Source organism: Cetorhinus maximus, chromosome 18 (genome assembly GCF_964194155.1).
Source record: "Cetorhinus maximus chromosome 18, sCetMax3.hap1.1, whole genome shotgun sequence".
Taxonomy (NCBI): Eukaryota; Metazoa; Chordata; class Chondrichthyes; order Lamniformes; family Cetorhinidae; genus Cetorhinus; species Cetorhinus maximus.
The window spans coordinates 15,559,025-15,571,216 of record NC_135896.1 but is presented as its reverse complement, the minus strand read 5'-3'; the positions used below and the strand labels follow the sequence as shown (position 1 = coordinate 15,571,216).

At 45.5% G+C, this 12,192-nt stretch overlaps 1 protein-coding gene across 2 annotated transcripts in view; it reads left to right on the top strand.

Annotated features, from left to right (window-relative positions):
- fbln5 (fibulin 5) overlaps window positions 1-12,192 on the top strand; it is a 93,637-nt gene extending 81,445 nt beyond the window's left edge. For both annotated transcript variants that reach the window (XM_078562159.1, XM_078562158.1), the window contains exons 8-11: window positions 3,233-3,355; window positions 8,563-8,689; window positions 8,849-9,044; window positions 10,637-12,192. In XM_078562159.1, coding sequence (XP_078418285.1) covers window positions 3,233-3,355; window positions 8,563-8,689; window positions 8,849-9,044; window positions 10,637-10,798 — 608 coding nt within the window. In that variant the 3' untranslated portion in view covers window positions 10,799-12,192. The remainder of the gene's footprint in view (window positions 1-3,232; window positions 3,356-8,562; window positions 8,690-8,848; window positions 9,045-10,636) is intronic.

Below are 12,192 nucleotides of genomic sequence, written 5' to 3'. Positions count from 1 at the left end.
ATGCCTCGACCGAACAATGCACTGCAGTTTTACCCTAGATTTCTGCACTAAAATTACTGGCGAGGAACATGAACCCACAACCTTCTAACTCAGAGGCAAGAATTGAGCCACAGCTAACAATGTTCACCTGAACTACTCCATGTGACTACCAGTCACCCTCGGGTAATTTGCCCAAGTGAACATTTTTTCAGGGTGAGTCTTTACAGTGACCGACAGCCGGTTATCAGACTATGGAGGGCATCACAGCCGAGCTTGATCCTATCCTGACCTGATGTCCACAAATATACACACACAGTTGCCTATAGCTTTAAAACCAATTGTAACATCCTTCCTGCTACCCGGGCTAAGATCAGCTAACTCCACACAGAATAAGGCTCAAACCACGGGACTCCTGGGCCCCTGAGAGCTCAAGATGAAGACTTTGTCTCTGAGGAATCAGGAAACTTTTTTAAAAATAAGGATCCTCCAGACAGGCTGTAAATACACAGGCTTCAGGGAAAAGAGTTAAGAAGAAACTTTCCATTTTGTCACTTCTGCTATTGGACCGTGCCCACTGGCCAATGGCTATTTGGAAATTGCTCACCTCCCCGCCCACCCCAGGCCCTGCACTGTGATTCCTTCCACCCCACCATGGTTGACCAAAGCAGAAAATCTCCCCCTTGTATTGTAAAAACAGAGCAAATGGAAACTTAAATCTGGGGCAATACCTTGAGAGCGTAAGGGAGAAACAGAAAAAAATTAACATATTTTCCCTCTGATTTGCCCTTCAAAACAATGTAAAAGCAATCACAGCATAAGAGAACCTGAATGGGCATTTAGTGCAAATGCTCAGTCTCCTTTAACTCTCTGAGGCTGTAAAGCTGAAGATCGCCACCTTGTGGCCTCTCTGTAACAGTGCTCATCATTTGCGAGAAACTTCAGATTCCCTATACTCACTCAGGCACTGCACATGAATTTATTGCAGAAACTGTGTTTAAAAAATCTAAGTTTATAGTAAGGGTTTTTAAAAAATATATAATATCTATATTTTGGAGTTAAATTGTAGCTTTGAGCTGTCTCATGTCCTGGCTTGGAATGTAGTTATGGCTATATTCATTCACAGTCACTTCATTTAAATTATCTAATCAATCAGTCTTTCTCAGCACTAAATTCTCACTTTGTTGAATTCAAATGATCACATATTTCAAATCTATTCTAGCATAAATTTTGAATTATCAGGAGCACACTGCATAAAAATGTATTTTTCCAGCTTACTCTTCAGACGATTGCAAGGCGGCAATGAATGAAAAAGGCCATTGTACCCAACGAAACTCATTCAGAATGAAATGACTCACAGGTGTAGCTATACATGCTTGGAATTTATTTCTTTGGGACTAAAATAAGCTTTATCAGGATTAGAAAATGCAGGTCAAAAATATAACAACAACTTGCATTTCTATAGTGCCTTGAACACGGTTTAAGAAGGCCTGAGGTGCTTCACAGGAGTGTAATCAGACAAAACTTTAACAGCAAGCCACATGTGGCAATAGTAGGACAGGTAACCAAAAGCTTGCTCGGCACTGTTGCGATCAGTGCAGACACAGGCAGGATTTTGAGCCCTTACTGGGGCTGGAAAGAGGCGGTTGGGAGCTAGAAATAGCCCCAATGGCCAGCTTGTCAGTTCCGTGGCACCATCCCACCCATCCCGAGACAGGATCGGGGGTGGGGGGGTGGGGAAGCAGCAGAGCTACCCTCCTGCGTGCAGTGGATAGCAGACAGTGTTGTTTTTCACTGGTTTATTATCTATTTTATGTATTTGATTTACCTCACAGCAATGTAGAGGTAACACTAGTTTCGAAGTGTGCAACAGGATTATTTACTGCTGCTTTCAAATATTTCTGCAATCACAAAATTTCTTTTCCCTCTGCATTCTTTCATGGGATGTGAACGTCACTGGCAAGCCCTGCACTGGTTGCCAATCCCTAATTGCCCTTGAACTGAGTGGCTTGCTAGGCCATTTCAGAGGGCAGTTAAGAGTCAACCACACTAGTGTGGGGTCTGGAGTCACGTGTAGGTCAGACCAGGTAAGGATGGCAAATTTCCTTCCCTAAAGGACATTGGTGAACCAGCTAGTTGCCATGGTCACCATGACTGAGACTAGCTTTATATTCTAGACTTTATTAATTGAATTTAAATTCCACCAGCTGCCATGGTGGGATTTGAAATCATGCTCCCAGAGCGATGGGGAGGGGGAGGTGGGGGGGGGGGGGGGGCGGTGGGGGGTGGGGGGTGGGGTGTGGTTTGGATAGCACTCTAGGCTGGCCTTGAGGCTCCCCCTGGTTGTAGGAGCAGGCGTAGGCTGCTTGTTGCAGGGTTCCTCCCCAACAGTGGTGGGCTGGGATGCAAGACCCTATTTAAGTTTACAGAATTTGGAGAGAGGATACCAGCATTTTGAAGGGCCCTTTCCTTTACACACCTTCTATTGCAGCACCCTGCCCCTTTCAAAGTAGAAGGCCTTAGATTGGCTCTCCATCTTTGAGAGCCTGACCACTATCTCTAATCAGACGTCATCTGGCAACTAATTGACCATTAATTGGACGCCCCAATGAAAATCACAATGAGTTACTGTTTCCCTCCAAGCTACCACCACCACTGCAGGGTGCGTTTGGGACCTGGAAACAGTCCCAACCTCTGGATTTCCATCCCAAGGGAAAGTCCTGCCCTATCATTATATTAGTTTATGTTTGTAAATGTTTCCGTGCAAGCGTAACTCCATCTTATTTTACTTGCTTTCAGTCCTAGTTTACTAATTCCTATTATACTGTTGCATGATCTGGCAAATTAAACATATTCAAATTTAAAAGAAATGAGAATTAGAATGAAACAGTGGGCTCACAAGTCGGCCTTCCACCTCTTGGACTTGTGTTTGAGCCAGAGTACCGGGGATGAATGGCTGCTTTCCCTGAGGTTGTAAGGTTTCAATCTGTTTTGAGTTTGGGGCAGTGTCAGCACAGGCATTACATAGCATTAAAGGACATCTTTCAAGTAAGATGTTTATAATAAAGTTTTAATGAAAGGCCGTTTTAACTTTATGCACAAAGCGAAACATATTGTTACGTCTCTGAGCAGGGTAAATACGTCACAAGTGTAACAGCATGGTAGAAAAGCAACCGATTGTTCATAAATCTAGAAAGCACAACACAACGCTGCTCTGTCTACAGTTTCCAACCCAGATATTGGTTCTCATTTCTAGATATCAATGAGTGCAGTTTCTCAGACTTCCTCTGCCAGCACCGATGTGTGAATGAGCCAGGCGATTACTTCTGTATCTGTCCTGAGGGTTACACGATGTACAATGACAACAGGAGCTGCCAAGGTAAAGGGTAGCTGGCATTGTTCACTTGCTATTTATCAAGGGCTGTATTCTCTGCTTGAAGGACACTCTAGTTAGGGGTTGGGGAAGATGCACCCTTGCGATTCCCCCCGCATGGATGTTCAACTAATTCCTATCGTACAACTGTAGGCATTTCGCCACGGGAATAAAAGGAAATGAAATAGATGAACATTGATTCTGGACAAAAACAGAATTACCTGGAAAAACTCAGCAGGTCTGGCAGCATCGGCGGAGAAGAAAAGAGTTGATGTTTCGAGTCCTCATGACCCTTCAACAGAACTGAGTAATATTAGGAGAGGGGTGAAATATAAGCTGGTTTAAGGTGGGGTTGGGGGTGGGGGGAGAGAAGTGGGGGTGGGGGTGGGGGTTGTGGTTGTAGGGACAAGCAAGCAGTGATAGATGTCACAGACAAAGGAACAAAGAGGTGTTGAAGGTGGTGATATTATCTAAGAGAATGTGCTAATTAAGAATGGATGGCAGGACACTCAAGGTACAGCTCTAGTGGGGGTGGGGTGGAAAGACTAACAGGGCATAAAAGGTATAGATTTAAAAATAATGGAAATAGGTGGGAAAAGAAAAATCTATATAAATTATTGGAAAAAACAGAAGGAAAGGGGAAGAAATGGAAAGGGGGTGGGGATGGAGGAGGGAATTCAAGACCTAAAGTTGTTGAATTCAATATTCAGTCCGGAAGGCTGTAAAGTGCCTAGTCGGAGGATGAGGTGCTGTTCCTCCAGTTTGCGTTGGGCTTCACTGGAACAATGCAGCAAGCCAAGGACAGACATGTGGGCAAGAGAGCAGGGTGGAGTGTTAAAATGGCAAGCAACAGGGAGGTTTGGGTCTTTCTTGCGGACAGACCGCAGGTGTTCTGCAAAGCGGTCGCCCAGTTTATGTTTGGTCTTTCCAATGTAGAGGAGACCGCATTGGGAGCAACGAATGCAGTAGACTAAGTTAGGGGAAATGCAAGTGAAATGCTGCTTCACTTGAAAGGAGTGTTTGGGCCCTTGGACAGTGAGGAGAGAGGAAGTGAAGGGGCAGGTGTTGCATCTTTTGTGTGGGCATGGGGAGGTACCATAGGTGGGGGTTGAGGAGTAGGGGGTGATGGAGGAGCGGACCAGGGTGTCCCGGAGGGAACGATCCCTACGGAATGCCGCCGGGGGGGTGAAGGGAAGATGTGTTTGGTGGTGGCATCATGCTGGAGTTGGCGGAAATGGCGGAGGATGATCCTTTGAATGCGGAGGCTGGTGGGGTGATGAGTGAGGACAAGGGGGACCCTATCATGTTTCTGGGAGGAAGGAGAAGACGTGAGGGCGGATGCGCGGGAGATGGGCTGGACACGGTTGAGGGCCCTGTCAACGACCGTGGGTGGAAAACCTCGGTTAAGGAAGAAGGAGGACATGTCAGAGGAGCTGTTTTTGAAGGTAGCATCATCAGAACAGATGCGACGGAGGCGACGGAACTGAGAGAATGGGATGGAGTCCTTACAGGAAGCGGGGTGTGAGGAGCTGTAGTCGAGGTAGCTGTGGGAGTCGGTAGGCTTGTAATGGATATTGGTGGACGGTCTATCACCAGAAATTGAGACAGAGAGGTCAAGGAAGGGAAGGGAAATGTCAGAGATGGACCATGTGAAAATGATGGAGGGGTGGAGATTGGAAGCAAAATTATTTCCCCTAACTTAGTCTACTGCATTCGTTGCTCCCAAAGCGGTCTCCTCTACATTGGAGAGACCAAACGTAAACTGGGCGACCGCTTTGCAGAACACCTGCGGTCTGTCCGCAAGAAAGACCCAAACCTCCCTGTCGCTTGCCATTTTAACACTCCACCCTGCTCTCTTGCCCACATGTCTGTCTTTGGCTTGCTGCATTGTTCCAGTGAAGCCCAACGCAAACTGGAGGAACAGCACCTCATCTTCCGACTAGGCACTTTACAGCCTTCCGGACTGAATATTGAATTCAACAACTTTAGATCTTGAACTCCCTCCTCCATCCCCACCCCCTTTCCATTTCTTCCCCCTTCCTTTTGTTTTTTCCAATAATTTATATAGATTTTTCTTTTCCCACCTATTTCCATTATTTTTAAATCTATACCTTTTATGCCCTGTTAGTCTTTCCACCCCACCCCCACTAGAGCTGTACCTTGAGTGTCCTGCCATCCATTCTTAATTAGCACATTCTCTTAGATAATATCACCACCTTTAACACGTCTTTGTTCTTTTGTCTGTGACATCTTTCGATCATCTGCTCCTATCACTGCTTGCTTGTCCCTACAACCACAACCCCTCCCCCCACAACTTCTCTCCCCCCCCCACCCCCCACCCCCCACCCCCGCCACCTTAAACCAGCTTATATTTCACCCCTCTCCTAATATTACTCAGTTCTGTTGAAGGGTCATGAGACTCAAAACGTCAACTCTTTTCTTCTCCGCCGATGCTGCCAGACCTGCTGAGTTTTTCCAGGTAATTCTGTTTTCGCTTTGGATTTCCAGCATCCGCAGTTTTTTGTTTTTAGCCCACTGATTCTGGAAATGGGCGCTGCCAACAAGGAATGATGTAAGGAACATAGGTTACAAATCATGGTCAACCGGTAATGGAATCAGAACTATTTTAAGAGAGACCTGTCAGACGACCTTTGTTTCTAATCCTCACCTTCCATTGTTGAGCTCAATCATTACCCCACAGCCATGCAAGCAAACAACAGAGGCCCATAGTTGGTTGGAAGAATCCTAATGGTCCGCAGGCTGTTTCATGGGGCCATGCTTCATATTTCCTGATAGGAGTTAACTACCACTCCCTTTACTTTTCTATAGTCCCTTTCACATCAAACAAAATGCCTTGAGGCTTGAAACATCATGCGTTATTTTTGGAATTTTAATTTAGCGCACACTGGCCTCCTTCTGACATTGCATTCCTGCACGCATTCAAGGTGCCCAACACATTTGAACAACGTGCTGAATTCAAATAAAATATTCTTTGATTGTATTGAACCTGACCTGTGCCCCCAACTTGTGTTATTTGGCACGTAACCTCGCCAGGACTCAGCAGAAGGGAAAATATGGCCTGGATTTAGCCGCCATGATGGAAGTTCCAATGCCGGGACCCCAGGCAGGTCTGTGTGGGAGGGCAGAGGGATTACAGCGGTGTTACAGCAATGCAGGACCATGGCCTGCCTCACTGAGCTGCCCGGCCCGATCAGAGGGCTGGCAGCTTGGCAACCTCAGCAGCGCCACCCAGAGTGGTGTACTGGTGCTGAGGTTACAAGAGGAAAGAGCCAGCGCCTCTATATCGAGGCGCCCTCAAAGGCAAGTGCATCACTTTATTCCTGTGCTGTGACCAGGCAGGCCCCATTGATTGGAAGGGTAACCCCTCCATTGCCCCCCAGGGTCCCCCTCTTCAGGGCATGAAGCCCCTGGAACCGAGGTCCCGCCCTGGGATACCGCTGGGTTACCACCTCCAGGCAGCTGCCAGGGCTCCCCCTTGTGGCAGGGACTCAGTCCAACACTGCTTTAAAATATTTCTGCAAACACAAAATGCTTTTTTTTCTCTGCGTTCTTTCATGGGATGTGGGCATCACTGGCAAGACCAGCATTTGATGCCCATCCCTAATTGCCCTTGGACTGAGCGGTTTGCTAGGCCATTTCAGAGGGAAGACACTGGCAAAATGCTGGCGGCCTTGTAAAATTGCCGTAAATCGGCCAACTAATTGGTGGGCAGTCGAGCTGCTCCCATTCCCGCCTCTGGGAATATCCCTTGGTAGCGGGAATACATTAGGCTTACCCCCCCCCCCACAACACCTTTCCCCACAATTTTACCATCCCTCCCACATCCAGCCTGTCTCCAAAGCCCTGAGAAAATCCCAACCTAAGTCCACATACAAGCATGCACACGAGCACACTCACATGCACCGAGCGCGCTTATGTTGATCAACTTTGCTTTTACACCATGAGTAAAGATGATCCTTGGTTGTGTGGTGTCTCACTCCACAGGCTACAATTCGGGAAATTTTTTAAAAATTCTTTGATGCAATGTGGGTGTCGCTGACAAAGCCAGCATTTGTTACCCATCCCTAATTGCCCTTGAACTGGGTGACTTGCTAGGCCATTTCACAAGGCAGTTAAGAGTCAACCACATGGCTATGGGTCTGGAATCACATGTAGGCCAGACCAGGGATGGACAGCAGATATGCTTCCTTTTCAGACATTAGTGAACTAGTTGAGTTTTTACGACAATCGATGATAGTTCCATGGTCACCATCACTGAGACTAACTTTATAGTCCAGATTTTATTAATTGAATTTAAATTCCACCAGTTGCCATGGTGGGATTTTAACCTGTGTCCCTTGAGCATTAACCTGGGTCTCTGGATTACTAGGCCAGTGACAGCACTGCTCTGCTACCATATCCCCCTAAATGGTGGGCTTGGCACTCACGTGTATTTTCTGTTCATTCGTTTCAACAGATGAAACATCACAGACAGCAAATCTTATGACCCCTTGATGTGTGCAGCCTGTAACAGGTTCCTGCAGCAACACCTAGCTGGGAAGTCAGCCCTGCAGTATGTCAGGATCCACACATTGAGACTTTGATTCTGGTGTCACTGTAGAATGCAATTCCTCCCTGTGCTCCGAGTGTCAGTCAGCACTAGCTGATCGCAACACATGAATCTAATCCACTGTGTCCAGGTCACAGTGTCTAGTGTCACCCGTGCTGATGTTTAAACTGCCACTTATCCTGAAATCCCTGCCAGTTCAGGTTGCCAACCTGTCTAGGATTGCCTTGGAGTCTCTTAAGAATTAAGGGTCAACCTCCAGGATCTTGCTGTGACCAACCATGGGGAAGCTATCCTTGGTCATTTCTCTCAAAAATAATTTTCTTTCATTAGTTCTAAAAATATTGGAGATGGGGGTTGGGAAAAGAAAGCCTGTCTGACTGAGAGCCCAAACCATCCAATCGGGAGCATCTACTTTCTGATAGGTGTGGGGAGGCGGGGTGCTGCAAGATGGACATGTCGGGCAACCCGTGGTGAGAATGTAGGGGTGTGGCAGTTGGACAGAAAGGTCATCTGATGAAATGTCCAGTCAGAGTTGGCAACGCTTCTGCCAATTAACATTTACCAGGGGGGAGAATCTTGTGGCTTGCGCTGCTGTAGAGACCAGAGTGCGGACAATATGTCTAAATGTTTCTCTGTTTGTTAGATATTAATGAGTGCGAGGCCACTAATCACACATGTACAGAACAGCAGAATTGCTACAACATTCCAGGAGGATACAAATGTCTGGAGCAAGTGAAGTGTCAGGACCCTTACATACAGTTGAATGAAAAGTAAGTACACTGGCAGACAGCAGCGCTGTAAAGTAACACTTTAGCTGAAAGTAGACACTAACCAATGGAAAAATTGTCAGCTTAATGGGTTTAAAGGTCATTAAACATCTCATCGTGAGAACTGTCCACTGACATGTTACTTCCCTACTTGTGTTGCAGTCGCTGTATGTGTCATGGAGAAAATCCAGGCTGTACGGAACAGCCATTCACCATTCTGTACAAATACATGGACATTGTGTCAGGAAGGAACGTGCCCTCAGACATCTTCCAAATGCAGGCCACATCACGCTACCCAGGTGCCTATTACATCTTCCAGATCAAATCTGGGAATGAAGGCAGGGAGTTCTACATGAGGGTAAGACCTTGGCATCTGTAGCTACACTTGAGAATGCAAAAGTAAAGCACCTGATTGTCCAACAGAAAAAGCAAAAATACATTTTGGGAGTATTAGCCTAGTAAAGCATTTCTGAAATAGATATGACAAGATCAATCTAAGTTCAATTTGGGATAAGCATGTTTTCTGTTGGCTTTATCACATATCTTCTTTCTTTCAATTTTTCAAATACAATTTCTTTGTGTCCCTAGTAAGTCCTATCAACAGCTAGCACCTTCTACCTTTATACATCTCCGCTCTTTGATCTTTTGACCTATCAGCATTCTTGGCCTCACTGTCTCTTTTGAGCTTGTGGAACTCCTATATCACCTATGTTGCTCAAGCTGCCTCGAGCAGCATGGTTTATTCTGTTGTGACAAAAATGCTTCCCTCCTAACACAGCATCCAAGTCTCTATAAACCCCAGGTCCATCCAAGACTGAATATTGCTCCCATATTTGGACTGATTCCTTCAGCATCTTCTTTACACTCTTAGGGGCAGAATTTAATGCCTTCACCTGAGGCAAGTGTGAGGTGGGAATGTCATTTAATCAGTTGGGAGGGTGCCGGCTGGGGCCCCCACCACCTTTCTGTCTCTGCCCCAATTAAGTCCAGGTTGAGAAGGCTTGTGGATGGCCTTCCTACCCCCAAGCCAACTGGGGCCCTTAAGTAGGCAAATAATGCCAAATAGGGTAACCAACTCTCCAGAATTGCCCTGGGGTCTTCAGGAATTGAAAATCAATCTTCTCAACACTGCTGGGAGCAATCCAGGGAGAAATATCACAGGGGGAATAAAAACAAAGGCGTTTTTATTTCAATTTCTTGTGAGCATTTAGTTACAATAATTCTGGAGATCAGGGAAATGTTTGTTTAACTGGGGGTGGGGGAGGGGTGGTGGCGGTGGGTGTAGTTGAAGGCGGGGGGGTTCTTTTGAGGGAACAGCCAGGAATAAGTTCGGCAAGAGTTGGTAACCCCGTGGCTGTGTTTTTCCGGACCCGTCCGCTGTTGGGATCTTCCGTTCCTGCCGAAAGTCAATGGACTTCTGACTGACCTGCAGCATCGCCCATCATGGGTTCTGCCATGGCAAGGCCAGAAAAGCCTAGCCCCTATGTCCAAACCTGGTGCTGTGATTAATAATACAATATTTAAAATGCTGCTGTTTCATCATCATTTTGGCAAAACCGGCACCAATTCTTGACTATTTGACAAAAATCAGCCCCTGTGGGATTGGGGGTGAATTTACCCCCCTGTCAGAGCCAAGGCTAGCCACCCTGAAGCTATCAATTAAACCCATCCAGATTGGCTGCTGAGGCACATTTCATAGAACCTTCCTTCCAAAACACCCACCTCCCAAATCATGACTAGTGACAGTGAGGACAATTACTCTTGGAGGCAGACGTTACATAAATGTTCAATTTCTGCTTGTTGAGTGAAATTGGAAAATCTTAATGCTATAGAAATGGTGCCCTCTGAGATCGAATTGTCAAGGACACAGTACTCAATTAAAATGAGCAATGTTTACTGACACCCTTAAATAATAAGCTTTTATTTTTTGCCTTCTTCACAAACCCACAGCAAACTGGGCCCGTGAGTGCCACCTTGGTGATGACCCGTCCAGTCAGCGGGCCGCGAGACATTGTACTGGATCTCGAAATGGTCACTGTGAACACCGTCATCAACTTCCGAGGCAGCTCGGTGATCAGATTGACGATCTTTGTATCCGAATACAAATTTTAAAGCCCTGATTTTCTGGGGGCTGCTGGGGTTCAACATTTGATAGGTTATTCAGCTATGTTTGTTTTAATGAGTGAATGTTTCATTGATGTTGTTAAGGTGGAAGCGTGCTTTTGGTAATGCATTGCAATTGTTTAGATTCTTAATTCTGTCTGCTTTTGTTTCTGGCTAGGTCAGAGATATTGTATAACAGCCCATAAATAGAAACGTAAAGCCTTCAAGCTGCAGTATATTCAGTAAGGCATTGTGATGTTCTTAGTCCTTGTTTGGAACAGTCTATTCAGGAAGAGTGACCATGTATGAAGAATTAAAGGAACATCAGGGGCAATTTTTAAAATATATTCCCTGCTTGGGATTTGGGCAAGGCTACATCTATTGCCCATCATTTGGTGCCCTTTCCTTAAACTGTTACAATCCTTATGGTAAAGGTGCAATCCTAAGGTTACCAGGTGGGAAATTCTAGGATTTTGACCCAGCAATAATGAAATGATGGTGATATATGTCCCAGAGCTGTGTGACTGGGAGGGGAATTTAAAAGTGACGGTAATCCCATGACATTGGTGTCCTTTTTTTCTTGGTAGTAGATGCCACAAGGGCTGGGATGCACTCATAGGGATTAATTCAGGTCTTCAGAGTTACAGGAACAGAAGAACATTACTCATAATTTGTGAGAGCACTCTGTCAATCACCACCATCCCTGCCTCCCCAAACCCCCATCCCCACCCCCCACCCCCCCTCCTGTGGTATAATGTACAAAATATTGACTTCCGAGGCTGTTTTGGCAAATTATAGCCTACACTATGCATGAAAGCAATTGTAATTCCCAAAACTGCACTGTATAATGTTTTATTATACTCTTGGGGTGCATTAATGCCATTTTTTTCTTAACAAGAAATGTTTTACCCATTATTATGAATGCTCAAATTGGATATAAAACTATGCAAAAAAAAAAGCCAAGGTGGAGGTGAGAGGATTTTTTTTTAACTCAGCAAGTTGCTTGATCTGGAATGTACTAACTGAAATTGTGGCGGAAGCAGATTCAATGGTAATTATCAAAGGGATTGGATAAATATAATTTAAAAAACACTTTTCAGACTATGGGGTGAGGGACTCAAAGAGCCAGCACAGGCAGGATAGACCAAATACCTTCCTTATGTGTTGTACTCGTCTGTGACATGAAACATGGGAAGAAAAATACTGAAAATCAGTGTCCACTGATACAATTATTGGATAATACTAAGATCCATGTGGTTGTTCTGCAGCTAATTTCATTGGAATATGATAGTTCAATTTAACAAGTGTCTAATGTAAATGTATCAGATATAATACCACACCAGGGAACCAGTGTTATACAATTACAGTGTATTCACTTTGTTCAGTAAAACTTTAAATCGACA